We start from the raw sequence: 15,578 nt of genomic DNA, 5'->3' as shown, positions 1-15,578 counted from the left end.
GCAAGGAGTGTGCCCCATAAGGAGAGCTGCCCAGCACAAAAGAAAGTGCAGCCTGCCCAGGAATGGCGCCACACACACGGAGAGCTGACACAGCAGGATGACACAACAAAAAGAAACACAGATTCCCATGCCGCTGACAACAGAAGCGGACAAAGAAGAAGACACAGCAAATAGACACAGAGAACAGAGAAGCGGGGCGGGTGGGGGAGCAGAAATAAATAAATAAATAAATAATTTTTTTTTAAATAGTAAAAACACCTCTCTGTCTTTGCAGACTGGGTCTATGCTGGGGCAGTCCTTCAGCACCTAGCCAGCCTTGCGCTGAGTCTGAGAGCAGCCTGAGATGAAAGCGTAATTCTTTCCTAAGTGTACTTCTTGCCATGGGTAGGAACGTAGTTTTCTAAATTCTCCACTATACATGGGTGCTTTTGAATTTCCTTATTTTCCAAAGAAAACCTCTCCAGCTTTTCCTCATGGGCTTCAGCTGATGTACTTATGTCTCAACCATACCTTTTGCCCCAGGTAACTATGTGCCGTTTGTTTACCTTATGTTGTTTTTGAACAATGCCTGCCACTTTTCCACCCCAAAGGAGCTTTGAGACAGAAGAGATGGAGACAAGGGACTGGAGAAAAGTCTTTCTGGTAGCCACCAGAGAGGTTAGAACAGATACATACAATAATGCCTGCTCTTCTTCCTTCAGAAAAAAAGACTAAGGTGAATGTGACCTGCCATCTTAAAGACTGCTGCTGTGCTGCAGACGGGGTGGGACAAGGGCAAGGAAAAATGCCACAAAGCATGCTTACCATCTTTATCCTGCTTTTTTCTTGATTCAGAGTCCACCTGGTTGGTATAAATCTTTTGACTGTTCTCCAGAGCTCTGAAAAGTTGCTTTTGACAGCTTCTCCTTGTATTTTGATGTTTTTATGGGATACAGGAGCTTGGAGCTCCCTAAACTGACATCTTGCTTACGTCATTCAAAAAATTTTGAAGGACAATTTAAATTGAGAATATGTATATTTTTTGTACTATAATTTTTCCTATTTTTTTCTATTGATGTGAATTTTTTAAAGAAAAACGGTATAATTTACATTCTCTAAAACGTATCTATTTTATGTATACAATTCAATGATGAGGATATTTACAGACTTGTGCAACCATCATCCCAACATTTCCATCACCCCAAGAATTACTTTGTGCCTGTTTGCAGTAAATCCCTGTTTCTAGCCTCAGTCACAACCACTGATTAGCTTCCTATCACTAGAGATTTTCCTTTTCTAGAAATTTCACACAAACAGAATCATATAATATATAGCCTTTTATGACTTCTTTCACTTAGCATAACATTTTTGAGGTTTGTGTTAGTTTTCCAAAAGGGTACCAATGCAAAATACCAGAGATGTGTTGGTTTTTATATAGGGGGTTAACTTGGGGTAAAAGCTTACAGTTCCAAGGTCTTGGAAAGTTCAACTCAAGGCATCATAAGAGGTGCTTTCTCACGAAAGTCAGCTGCCAAAGCAAGACGGCCATACCAATCTGCCCAGGTTTCATCCTTACCCTCCAGGCCCACCCTTTCCTCTTGAGCTCTGTGGCCTCTTAAGGCTTCATGCTTAAATGATCCTGTAGTCCTCTCTCTCCTGGCATAGGGCTTGTCTCTTTCTGGGCCTTCTGTATCAGTCTTGGCCCTTCTGCTCTCTTCCTAATTTCAGCTGTAAGTTATCAGGCTCATCTCTCCCAGGGGCCTCAGCTGTTTGAGCCTTCTCCTTTTTGTCACATGGCAGGATCAAACTTGACAGAGCTCTCTCTTACTGTGTCTGTCTGTTCATGTGAGTCCACCTATATCAGACCCTGCAAGGGGGCAAGGACTCAACCTGAGTCACACCTTACCGACACAGTCAAATCAAAAAGCCCTAAAATCCACTTTGACAGGTAATCTAATCAAACATCCCTCAATTGAATTTAATGCAGCCAAAAGTATCACACCCAGAAGAATAGATTAGTTTACAAACAGAAGCTCTCTTTTCGGGATTCATAAAATATAATTTCAAACTGCCACAAGGTTCATCCATATGTGTCAATAGTTTTTACCGATTCTATAGAAAAAACACATTTTGTTACCTTTACTAGTCGATAAATATCTGGATTTTGTTCCATTTTTGTCTATTATGAATAGTGCTGCTATGAGCACTTATATATGTTCATGTTTTTATTTCTCTTGGGTAGATAACTAGGAGTAGAAATGCTGGGTCAAATGGGAAGTATATAATTAACCCTTTAAGAAGCCACCATAGGGGAGAGTGGAAAAGGAAGAGAGCATTGGGTATATAGGAATTCCCTATATTCTCTATGTGACATCTCTGTAGCCTAAAGCTTCTTTGAAGATAAAATGAAAAAATAAAACACTGGGGGAATATACATAAGAAAATGTCACAGTACATACAAGACAACAGATCTTACAGTGATAAAGACACAATGTCTAAAAAATTTATATCGAATTTTTTAATTTTTTAATTTTATTACTTATAAAATTATTTCTTTACTTATTAATTTTATTTGGCTATTTTGTTGGCTTTGTTTTTGGAGAGGTTTTGGATCACAGAGGAGGGTCACAACTGTGGCAGGGAAGGATCACTGGTATAGAGTACTGGTGATGGGGGATGTATAGACAGGGGTGCACCTAGAGCATGCCTTTAAGGCATATGAATATGTTCAAGTGTCCCATGGGGCACTGTCTTGGTGGGTCGAGACCCACACAATAACCGAAAGAATACTGAATTCCCATCCTGGGGAATACTGCTGCATTTTCTAGTAGGATGGCAAGAGTTCCCTCAGTACAAGGGCACTGCCTACTGAAGGGAGACAGACCACTACGCCAGGCCCATGATATTGACGATTGTACTTAATGAACCTTCTCTTATGAAATTGAAACTTACCCTAGTATTATACATTGCCTAAGAGTTACCTCCTGAAAGCCTCCTTGTTGAGCAAATGCAGCTTCTCTCTAACCCAAACTCAGCATATAAATGTACTACCTTCCCCCCAGTATGGGACGTGACTCCAGTGGATGACCCTTCCTGGCACTGAGGGATTACACCAGCTAGCAATGCATCTGGAAAAAGATCTTGAGCAAAAGGGAGAAATGCTAAATACAAATGAGTTTTTTGGTTTTTTGTTGTTTTTTTCATACTTTTCTATATTATTCAATACAACTCTTCCTTTTTCACATGCAATTCAACATAAATTCTATTACACAGCAATATTTTGAGTTTTTATGGCTAAGAGATTTCAGAGTGAGTCAGAAGGTCTTTCTAGAGGTTATACTTATTTATGTCTCATCAGGATCTCAATGACTCCCACAGTAAACAGTTTCTCAACTAGCAGGGCTTTTGAGGGTTCTAGAGACATCCAGACACTAAAAGCAGGGCAGACAAGCTCTGGAATTGCTGCACCCTAACAGTGGGTCTTACTTTGGAATTTATGCTCCCCAGTGTAACAGAGTTAGATTCATTTTTAGTTTCCCTACACATGGCTCTCCTGCCCATTTTATCTGAGCCTATAATTAGCACTATACTTGTTAAACATATGTGCCAGAGACTTAAATCTTTGGTCCATCTATGTGCTGGTTCAGCCCTGAATCACAGCAGAGTTGGAACACCTACTCTCCAGTTCATTGGACTCATCCAGGACAAATAACCAGGAGATGATGTTGGGCAACACCCCTCCCGAGGAAGAGAGAGTGCCTGCAACTGCAAGCAAGATAGTTCCATCCATCTGCCCCATGGGATCTAAGCCCCCACCCAACTGGGAACAGAGTGGGCATCACCATCTCAACATCCTCCACAGTTGGTGGCAATGCTTCAATAGGTGTTCATCGATTGTAACAAATGTACCACACTAATGAAGGATGTTGTTAATGTGGGAAGGGGGGGTGCATATGGAAATCTCCTATATTTGTTATGTAACATTTATGTAATCTAAATCTTTTTTAAAAAATTACTAAAAAAAAATTTTAACAAAGAAACCACCAAACTATTTTCCAAAGGGGTTATATTATTTTACACTCACAGTTCTTATGTTCTTTTTAGCCATTCATTTACCTTCTTTGGTAAAAGGTCTATTCAAATCTTTTGCCCATTTTTGAACTGTGTAATTGAGTTGAGCAAGTTTATTTATATATTCTGGATTAAAAAAAAATTCCATTCGATATATGATTTGAAAATATTTCCTCCCAGACTGTAACTTGTCTTTTCAATTTTTAATGGAATAATTTGAAGACAAAACATTTTAAATTTTGATGAAGTCCAATTTATCAATTTTTCTTCTATATCTATGTCTTTAAGAAATCTTTACCTATCCCAAGGTTGCAAAGATTTTCTGTTTTCTTCTAGAGAATGGACAGTTTTTGTTCTTACATTTAAGTCTATGATCCATTTTAAGTGATTTGAGTGGTCTGTAGGATCGAGATTCATTTTTATACATATGGATATCCAATTGTCCTGGCACCTTATGTTTAAAAGACTATCATTTTTTCATTGATTTGTTTCGGCACCTGCCAGGAATTGAATCACATTCCCCATAAAGACATATTCAAGTCCTAATGCCCAGTCCTATGGCATTACAAATGCCCATTTGTAAATAGTATGTTTGAATATGTCAAGGTGAGTCTGAGCATGGATGTGCATCCATTGGGTATCTTCAAAGACCCACTTTAAATGAGGCCAAATTAAATTAGGGTGGACCTTCAGTCACATGACTAGGGTACTTAGGAGAGGAAATCTGGACAGTGATACAAATGATTGCACAGAAGTAGAAGCCATAAGAGTCATAAGAAAACAAGAATGAGGGAGATTGCCATGTGACAGAGATAGAGATGGGAGTTTGTACCAAAACGCTACAGATGCAGAGAGAAAGCAAGGACTATTAAGACCTCAATTTTGGACCATGAAACAATAAATTCTTGTTGGTGAAGCCAAGCAGTTTGTAGCAGTCGTCATAGAAGCCCTGGCAAACTAAAACAGTACCTTTGTCAAAAACCAAAAATTTAAGGATTTCTAGACTTCCTATTCTGTTCCATTAATCTATATTAATTGTGTTTATATTAATCATATAAACACAATACTATCTTGATTACTGTAGCTATATTTTATACTAAGATTGAAATCTGGTAACATAAGTCTTCTAGCTCTGTTCTTTTTGTTTTGGGTATTCTAGGTTCTTTGCAATTCCATATAAATGTTAGGATCAGCTTATCAATTAGCTTATCAATTTCTTAAAAAAAAAAAAAACTGCTGCAATTTGAAGGGAATATGTTGAGTCTATAAAATACATTTGGAGAGAATGTCATTTTAACATTGTTCCAAATCTTCCAAATCATGAACATGGAATATCCTCCATTCATTTAGATTTTTTCTAAATATCTATCTATCTATCTATTCATTCATTCATTCATCTCCCTGTCACCCCTCCCCCCAGTGATTTGCTCTGTGTCCATTTGCTTTGTGTTCTCATGTGACTGCTTCTATCCTTATCAGCAGCACCAGAAATCTGTTTCTTTTTGTTGCGTCATCTTGTTGTGTCAGCTCTCTGTGTGTGCGGCACCATTCTTGGGCAAGCTGCACTTTCTTTCGCACTGGGCGGCTCTCCTTTCAGGGCACACTCCTTGTGCGTGGGGCTCCCCTACATGGGGGACACCCCTGCGTGGCACAGCACTCCTTGCGCACATCAGCACTGCGCATGGGCCAGCTCCACATGGGTCAAGAGGCCTGGGGTTTGAACTGCGGATCTCCCATGTGGTAGGCGGATGCCTTATCCATTGGGCCAAGTCCGCTTCCCCATTTAGATCTTAATTTCTCTCAGCCACATTTAGTAGTTTTGGGTGAACGTTGCATTTTTTGTTAATCATATTTCAACATACTTTATTCTTTTGGAGACTATTGTGAATGGAATTGTTTCCTTTATTTCATTTTTGGGTTGCTCATTGCTGGTATATAAAAATATAACTTACTTCTGAATATTGATTCTGTATCCAGAAATCTTGCTAAATTCATTTAATGGTGTTGGTAGGTGTTGTTTTTTTCTGTAGAATCTTAAGATTTTCTAAGTACGGGGTCATGGCATAATGAATAAAACCAGTTTTCATTTTCCTTTCTCTTTCAATGATGTGGCAGTTTGTTATTGCTTATGAATTCCAAAAATAGATATTGGATTGTGTTTGTAAACTGGTCTGTTCCCCTGGTTATATCAGATTGTATTAGACTCACTTTTACTTTATTAAATCAAGATTAGGGCTTTTATTTGACCATGTCATTAGGACGACTCAGTTTGAGTCCCCACCTACAGCTGTGGGCTACCTAAACGGATGCTCAAAGACAAGGAAGAAAATACACAGAGAAGGAGAACACAGAAGCAGATACACAGGAAGAGAGAATGCTTCACAGACAGCGTCCCAGGAAGAAAGATAAGCCTGATAGTCTAGAGCTGAACTTGGGGAGAGAATAGAACAGCTGAGCCCAGAAAGAAACAAGCCCTGGGAAAGTGATGAGCCTTATGCCAGCCCTACAGCTGAGATCAGAAGAAGCTGCGACCATGGAGCCTTAAGAGGAAAGAGGAAGGCTGAACCCTCACATCAACCCCACCATCTTGCATCAACATGTGGCAACATAGGTGAGAAAATACCTCTTATGGTACCTTGAGTTAGACTCTTTAGGACCTGGTAACTGTAAGCTTCTACCCCAAATAAATACCCTTTATAAAAGCCAACAAAGTTCTGGTACTTAACATCAGCACCCTTTTGGCTGACTAATACAAATGCCTTTTCTTTTTCTTGACTTATTGCACTGGTTAGATCTCCAAGACAATGTTAAATAAAGTGGTAAGAGCAGACATCCTTGCCTTATTCCCAATCCTAGGGGATTCCCAATCTAAAGTATGATGTTAAATGTAAGTATTTTGTAGATAGCCTTTATCAGGCTATCTAAATTTTTTATCATTAATGGGTATTGAATTATGCTTTTTCTGTGACTATTGAGATCATATGGTTTTTGTCCTTTATCCTATTAACATTGGGAATGTCATATTAATTTATTTTCAAATTTTAAACCAATGCTACATTCTTGGGATAAATCCCACTTGGTCACAGTATATAAGCCATTGTATATGTTGTTAGATTTGATTTGTTAATATTTTTATAAGAATGCCTACATTCATGAGGAATTTTATTTTCTTTTTTTTTTTTATTTTTTTTATTTTTATTTTTTTTAAATATTTATTTATTATTATTATTTTTTAATTACATTAAAAAATATATATGAGGTCCCATTCAACCCCACCGCCCCCGCCCCCCACTCCCCCCACAGCAACACTCTCTCCCATCATCGTGATACATCCATTGCACCTGGTAAGTTCATCTCTGAGCATCACTGCACCCCATAGTCAATGGTCCACATCATAGCCCAGACTTTCTCACGTTCCATCCAGTGGGCCCTGGGGGGATCTACAGTGTCCCGTAATTGTCCGTGAAGCACTATCCAGGACAACTCCACGTCCCGAAAACGCCTCCACATCTCATCTCTTCCTCCCGTTCCCCACACCCAGCAGCCCCCATGGCTACCGTTCCCACACCCATTTCACATTTCCTCTGTGGACATTGGATTGGTTGTGTCCATTGCACACCTATGTCAAGTGAGGGCTTAGATTCCACATGGGTACTGGATGCACTCTTCCCACTTCTAGTTGTAGACACTCTAGGCTCCATGCTGTGGTGGTTGACCTTCTTCAACTCCATGTTAGCTGAGTGGAGTAAGTCCAATAAGTCAAAGTGTAGGATTTTATTTTCTTAAGACATTTGTTTGCCTTTGGTATCTGGGTAATATTGATCTTAAAGAATGAGTTGGGAAGGATAACTGCTACTTATCCTTTAGATATCATTTTAAACATCAATTCCATAGAAAAGGCTTCTCTGACCTACTAGGTCCATTTGTCTTATAAGTGCAATAGCTTATAAATAATAACTGCTCTTCTTAGCATTTATCATAAAGTAACTTTTATTCATTAGAATTATTTTTATTTTTTTCTCTCCTACTTTAATGTAAGCTCCATGTCTTAGTTTGCCACAAGGCTGCTGATGCAAAGTACCAGAAATGTTTTAGCTTTTACAAAGGGGATTTATTTGGGGTAAAAGCTTATAGTTCCAAGACCATGAAATGTCCAAATCAAGGCATCATCAGAGATGCTTTCTCACTAAAGTCAGCTACTGTTGGTCCTGGAGTCCTGACATGTAGCTATCAGGCATGTGGGAGGGCTTGCTCCTCAGCCTTGAGCTGCTCTGTGGGCCCAGCCTGTAGGGGGTTCTTTCCATGCTTCTGTCTGTGCTGGTTCCAGACTCCAGAACCTCTCTCAGCCTGGAGGGGTTTCTCTGTTTTCTGGCAGTACTCTCTCTCTCACATGGCAGGATCAATATGGTAGCTTCCTTTCTCTCTGTCTCCATTTATATCTGACCTAGCAAAAGGGTAGAGACTCAACCTGAATGAGGCCTCCCTGATGTAGTACAATCAAAAGCAATCTAATCAAATGATCTAGAGTGAATCTAATGCAATCAAAGGGTACCACACCCACAGAAATAGACTAGTTTAAGAACATAATCTTTTGCAGTTCAAAAAAGAACTTCAAACTGCCAGACTCCATGAGGAGAAAAATGTCAAGGGTAGAGACAGGGCCTAGCCTACTGCCTAACACACGATAGTTAGGGGCTTGACAAGTATTTGTTAAGTGAAGAACGCATAATGGCTGTTCTAGGGTTTTTTTTCTTTTGTTATTTCTTTCCCTGCTGTTTTAGTTTGCCAAACGGCTGCCAATGCAAACCCCCAGAAATGGGTTGGCTTTTATAAAGGGTATTTATCTGGGGTAAAAACTCACAGTTCCAAGGCTGTGAGAAGTACAACTCAAGGACCAAAAGAGGTGCTTTCTCACCAAAGACAGTTACTGTTGATTCTGGCACTGTTCCCGCATGGTGAAGCAAGATGGCTGACCACCTCTGAGAGGTCTCTGCCTTCCCTCCAGAATCTACCATCTCTGGGAGTTCAGCTTTGAGCAAATAAGCATAGGGATTATCTCTTTCTGGTTCTCCTGTATCAGTCTCAGCAATGCTGCTCTCTTTCCAAGTTCAGCTGTACGCTACCAGGCACATAGCCGGGCTGGTCTCCTCTTGAGCTGCTCTGGGAGAGCAGCCTCTGAGGGCTTTGTGTTTAAGCAGTCCTCTCACACTGTGGAATCAAATATGCTTGCTCCCTTTTTCCTTCTGTTCCTATGAATTTGTTTCTATCAGACCCAGGAAGTGGGTGGGGACTCAATCTGAGTCACACCTAACTGACATAGTACCATCAAAGGCCCAAAGGTAGGGATTCTTAACCAAGGGTCCATGGAAAGATGGGGTCCATGAGCTTGAACTGGGAAAAAAACAACTTATTATCTTTACTTTCTCTGACCTTAGTTTACAAACATAATCTTTCTATTTTGGGGAATCATAAAATAATCTCAAACTGCCACACCTGCTTTACTGTTTTGTTTTCTCTAAAGTATTCATATACTAATTTGATTCACTGTTACTCTTCCTTCCTAGCTAATCTAAACAAAAATTTTTCTTTAAACACAGGCATTTTAAAGTGATATAATTTCACCAAGTATTGTTTTGGAAACCTATTTTAGTTTTCCTGTTTGCTCAAGCAAATATTATGCAATGGGTCGACTTAAATGGGACTTTATTAGCTCAGTTGTAAAGCTAAAAGAAAAGTCCAAAACAAGGCATCATAGAGCTGATGCTTTCTTCCCAAAGACTGGCCTTGTGGGTCTGGCTGCTGGAGATCCTTAGTCCTGGGCTCCTCTGTCACAGCAATGCACACAGATGGCCATTCCTGGCCTCTCTCTTCTCTTCCAGGTCCCACTGACCTTCAGCTTCTTGCTTCTCATGGCTTTCTCTAAGTTTCATTCTACTTACACAGGATTCCAGTTATAGGATTAAGACCCAACCTGGGTCACACCGTAACTGAAATAAACTCATCAAAAGGTCCTACTTACAATGGGTTCACATCCACAGAAACAGATCAAGTTTAAGAACATGTTTTTCTGGGGTACATACAGCTCCAAACCACCACACATGCCATAGATTTTGTTATAATGTCTATTATTTTTATTTCTATCCTGAAAAAACACAGATATGATATAGTCTCTCTATGCAAAAACCATCAAAAGCTTGTCATTTTCTTTTAAACACAGAGCAGTGTCTAAAGTGCTTAGCAAGTGATTTATGACCTTCTACCCCATCCACATATATTATAATCTAATCATATTGGGCAACTTTTCTCTTATTTTTTTGCTTTCTCTTTTTTCTTATTTTTTATTTGTGTTCAAAAGTTTTGTATCTGTGTTCATATATTTTTAAATTGCATTAAATACTTCTTTGTAACTAATATTTCAGTCAGTTTTTATCTAAGACATAAACATATTTGAATAGATATTATATGTCTTGGCTTTTCTCTATTATTAGACTTTGAAAGCCATGAAGGCAAGAACCATGCTCGTTCCTCACTCTTATTCACTTACACCGCACCTAGTACATGTATAGCACATTATAGATGCTCAGTAAGTTTTCATAATTGTCTTCAGTTTTAATTCTCCCCACTACTGCTAAACTAAAAAGCATATTTTAAGTTATTAGGTAAATTGTCATATGAGAGAAAATGAATAAAACTACATATAATGGACTGGGGCTCAATTAAATGTAGCAACAGACATTGAGCTAGCATGAATAAATACTCTAAGAGTATGACACAAACATAATTCCTGCCCTTGAGTCCTATGAAGCCACATAAATTAACAAGTAACTGATATGGTGTATTAAAAGGAAGGTACATATAAAATGGCATGGAAAGAAGAGTTGAGAAAATATTTAAATTGACTATGGGAAGGAAGTAAGAAAGGAAATTCGATAGCAAGAGTAAAATCCTTTTAAAGATAAGGAAACCAAAACTCAAACTACAGTAAGGTGGCTAGCAATGGAACCATGACTAGCTCTAACTCCCAGTCCTCTTTCCATTATACCGTACCCAAAACCAATACATTTTGAAGCGCACAAGAGAATAAAAGGACCAGATTTAGAGTGCTTCGAAATAAAACTGGGGGATTTAGTCACCCTAACATCATCTCCGTTAACAGAAATAATGAAGGTCTGTTCAAAATTTGTGAAAAGGTTAGCCAGGTACCCTGTAGTTCAAATACCATTCCAGTTGATTGGCTGCAAGGAATGCACCATATGAATGGTGGTCATTTGCATTTCTCCAAAGAGATTTAAATGTCCAAGTTCAAAGTGACTTAGAAATCAGGAAAATGAATAAAACAAACTATTAAATTATACTGCCACCATCTTAAAGAAAAAAAAAAAAGTTAACAGAAGGTCTGCAGCAAATCTTAAAAAAAAAAGGTCCAAAGAGCAAGAATTTGCCAGCATTTATTCAGAACTTTTCAAAAAAGTGAGAAACTGCTTTGGCAGATCTAAGTATCAAAGTCTGTAGAGATACATTCTTTTAAGGAACAGAGATGGTTCTTTAGTCTTTTCTACATCTTTCGAGACTATCCACTTACATCTGGTTACCAAGTAACCTTTCCATGACTAATTTGTTCCCCTATACATCTTGACCCCACAACCCTGACCTACGAATACACAAGTTTATTTAACCCTTTCTCTCTCCTATTATAAAGTTATAATACATTGGCATTCTGAATTATACATCAGTTTTTGGTTGCTTAGTTAGCATGAAAAATTCCCAAAGAATCTACTCAGTTATATGAATAGTGTAAAAACAACTTTAGGAACCTAAAAAAAAACAAAACAACTTAAGACCATATGCTAAACCAGTGACTTAAAAAGTAGGAGCCCAGAGACAGGATTCAGGTCACGAATGGATTTCATTTGGCTTGCACAGTTAAAAAAAAAAAAAAAAAAAAAAAACCCTTCTAAATTTTTCAAAATTTTACATAAAAAGCATATTTTAGCTTCTCTTGAAAAAATCTGAAACTCTGGCAATTATTGGGTCTGCATTATCACATGGCAAAAATGGGCCAGTGTTAAGTAACCAGAGCCCAAGCTGTATGGGACATTTACTCTCCAATTCCTTATAGCCCCAACCATTCCTTTGTTTCCTTGATACTAAGGCCAAAGGTCAGTTTATCATTATGCTTATATTTTGTTTTCTTATACTTTTCAAAGAATAAAGAATGCCATTCTTGCTGGATACGAATTCAGATAAAAAGTAAGTACATTGAGAGAGTTATGTAGTCCAAGTGGTTGAGTGCCTGCTTTCCATATACCAAGTCCCAGGTTTGATCCCCAGTACCTCATAAAAAATAACAAGAAGTACAATCCACTCTTCAAATTAATGAAATAAAGCTAGGATAAATGATATCAATTTACCTTAATCTGCGTCTGTTCGATTGACTTTTCCCATATCTGCTGATCATATGCTCCAATCTGAAACAGGGAGCAGCAATTTAAAAATGCAAAAGAAATCCTTACATTTACCCTTATATTTCAGTCAATCTTCACAAAAGTAATAAAATTAGTAAGTATCAGTATGATATCTGGAAAATGAATGTGCTTCTCAAAGTTAGAATAAATTAGTATTTCTAAGGACTGTTTCCTTAAAAACTCTAAAATAGCTGGATATAAAAGTTAAAACGCAAAGCTCAAAGTACTTCAAATTAAATATTACCTTAAAAGATATTTCCACTTCTTAAGGAAAACAGCAAAAGGAAAACTAGAGAGGAATAAAAGGCAACAACACAAACTCACAGAGTCAGAATCTAGAATATAGGGTACCAGGGATGGGATGGGGGTAGGGAATAGGGAGTTAGGGCTCAAAATGTACAGTTTCTACTTGGGACCATGGAGAAGTTAATAAAAAAAATTTTTTTAAGGCAACCACAGCTCAATAAGATTATTGACAATACCAATCTGCGCTGTACAAATAACGGCTTCATGACCTTTAAAAAACAGAGGTTTGAACAGGAGCAAACTTTCAATGCATTTGCCCTGGCGTTGTGTATGCAAGCCCTAAAAGAGAGGTGACGTGAAAATCGTAACCCGGGACCTGGAACTAGGTTTAAAAGATATAATGACCTAGCCATCGTTTTTGGGTTTTTTTCCCCATCTATATTGAGAGAGATATAATAACACCTGACACTATCAAACTCAGAGAAAATTTTGCAGAACTATGCTTTACAAATAGAAAAATACTGGCATTACCTTCTTTTGGTACCAGGATATAGCATCTCTCTCATTTGAGGCCATCTGTGTCTCCAGCCAGGGAAATGGGATTTCACTGAAAATGAAGGAAAACCATTCCGTGAGTCCGGCTGCAGAGGGGCACCCTCCCCGTTTGGGTAGGTCGAAAACCGCTTCTCCCAGCCTCTCCATGAGCAGCAGCTGACTGTCTCTGTCTCCGGCTGTTTGCCAGAAAGAAAGAAATAACAACAACAACAAAATCTGGCGCAGAGGCGACTGGGGCAATCTCTGGTATTTTGCATGTGTTGATGGCTGCAGGGAAGGGGGAGGAGAGGAGCGGTGGCTGGAGCTGACGCGCGCCCTCCCTCTCGGCCCCCAGCGCCCCGCTCTCACCTGCTGTCCGTCGTCCCTAAATCCGCCAGCCGGGACCTCCTTCCTCAGTGGCCCCGGCCTGGCCGCGGGGTCGGGGCGAAGCCGCGGGCCGCGCAACCCGCATCCTCCCGGGGAGGCCGAGACGCCGGCGGGGCCGTTACCATGGAGACCGCGGAGGGCGCCGGGCGTCGGAGGGAGCGGGCCGCGCAGCTCCCAGGCGGCAGTCAGTTGCCACAGGAACCGCGCCCGCCGAGGCTGACCTGCGGGGTCCCCGGACCGACAAAGAGGCAAAAAAATGAAGCGGGGGAAGAGGGCCAAAAAGTGAAAAGGCTGTTAGCTCTCGGCTAGGCCGCCAGTCCTTACGGCGACAGCAGGACTCTGGGCCCAGCCGGGAGGGGCCAGTGCGGCCCCTGGCCCGGAGGCAGGGCTGCGGCGGGGGGCGCACGCTCGCTCGCGGGTGACTCAGCTGGCCCGGGCCGCCGAGCAGCGCCGCACGCCGTCGCGGGCCGCCGCGGCTTCCGCCTTCCGGGTTTGCCGGCGAGGGTGGCTCCGCCCCTGGCCTCGGCCTTCCAGCCGCGCCGCGGTGCAGGCCCGGGGTGGGGCGGCGGTGCAGGCCCGGGGTGGGGCGGCGGGGCTCGCCCTTCAGGTCCCAGCTTCAGGGTCACTTCCTCAGAACGGACATTGCCATCCATCGGTCTAACGGAGGTCCGTCCTACCATTCTAATACTTCCTATTCGCTTCTTTGTAGCACTTATTGCAGTTTACAAGTTTGTGTCCCATTATTTAAGGTCGGCCTTCCCCAGGGGTCTGTGGCCTCCATGAGGTCAGAGGCCGGGGCCTAGCACAGATTTAGCACATCGGTTCTCAGTATTGGTTGAATGAACGAATGTTGGCATGAATTTACGCTGTCCTGGGACGAAGGGCCTGACGGTCTGCAGGTTAGACTCCCTCCCTCTCAACAGCTCTGGGATTTCAACCTTCAGGGTAAAGGGGGAGGAAGGATAAGGCCTGGGATAATCCCAGGGGTCTTTACCCAATTGAGAATAGGGGAAGGTGGTGGCAGTTAAGCCTTAGGTTAATCCTAGAATAGATTAAGTCTTCAAGCAAACTGAAAGAGGCCAGGGGAAAGGAATGGTTGCACCCTAAACTGAATACTTAATACGTTAATAGAGCTTTGAAGCCACTTTCTTCCTCCCCTCAACACTTCTGGCCATTAATGGAGCCCTGGCCCCTAATGGTCATTTTCCTTACCTCACTTAAGGCAGTGTGCCTGCTTGCCTAGGGTCTAATGTAGCCTCGGGTCTAATAATCATTGATGCTGATTAGAATAGCTACTACTTGAGAAGCCTAAGAGGCAAGATGCTAAATGTTTACAGACATAAAATCAGCGTTAACTTGCAAGTTATCCACATAACTGAACAAGATAAAGTAACCCAAAGAGGACTAATTTGTAATATCATTATTCTACCCAGACTGGATTTCTTACCTTGCACGTTGGCAGTAGTTTCTTTTCTGCTTTTGCTTCTTGACAACTCTTCCCTTCCTTAAGAACTAAACATTACAATTCTGATGGGTTTAAAGAAAAAATGTCTAACTTTAAAAAAAAACAAAACCCTGGATGAAATAAAAAAGTCATGTTTTGTAAATCTACATATTTGCTTTAAGACCCATTTTAATAACAAATCATTATATTTCATTGTTTGGTGCACAAAAGGCTTTTTGGCCAGTGTATAAAGGAAATAAATCAGTTAAGGCATAATAGGAAATAGTAGTAAGCGGTAAACCATTTTTCAGGGGCCCTGTTACAAATTTCAGGGCATTCCGAAGTTGCCACTGAACCAAAGCCGGATCTCTGAACCCAGAACTGCATTCAAGTCCCTGCTCCCACTAAAGAGCTATGTGATTTTAGGCAAGTTACTCAACCTACCAAGCTTG

At 40.6% G+C, this 15,578-nt stretch overlaps 1 protein-coding gene across 5 annotated transcripts in view; it reads right to left on the bottom strand.

The window, feature by feature from the left end:
- Nucleotides 1-14,198, bottom strand: part of PHTF1 (putative homeodomain transcription factor 1) — a 96,668-nt gene extending 82,470 nt beyond the window's left edge. For 2 of the 5 annotated variants that reach the window (XM_058303017.2, XM_023590103.3), the window contains exons 1-3: nucleotides 13,665-14,191; nucleotides 13,293-13,368; nucleotides 12,462-12,518 (exon numbers count right to left, since the gene is read on the bottom strand). In XM_058303017.2, coding sequence (XP_058159000.1) covers nucleotides 12,462-12,518; nucleotides 13,293-13,337 — 102 coding nt within the window. In that variant the 5' untranslated portion in view covers nucleotides 13,338-13,368; nucleotides 13,665-14,191. Of the gene's footprint in view, nucleotides 1-12,461; nucleotides 12,519-12,759; nucleotides 12,805-13,292; nucleotides 13,369-13,664 lie in introns of all 5 variants that reach the window. The other 3 variants (XM_071217191.1, XM_071217192.1, XM_004462983.5) reach the window with 3 other exon arrangements.
- Between the last annotated feature and the right edge of the window lie 1,380 nt (nucleotides 14,199-15,578).

The sequence above is a fragment of the Dasypus novemcinctus genome, chromosome 9, assembly GCF_030445035.2.
Source record: "Dasypus novemcinctus isolate mDasNov1 chromosome 9, mDasNov1.1.hap2, whole genome shotgun sequence".
NCBI lineage: Eukaryota > Metazoa > Chordata > Mammalia > Cingulata > Dasypodidae > Dasypus > Dasypus novemcinctus.
Note: the sequence above shows the minus strand (reverse complement) of the source record. Positions and strands in the feature narration are given on the sequence as shown.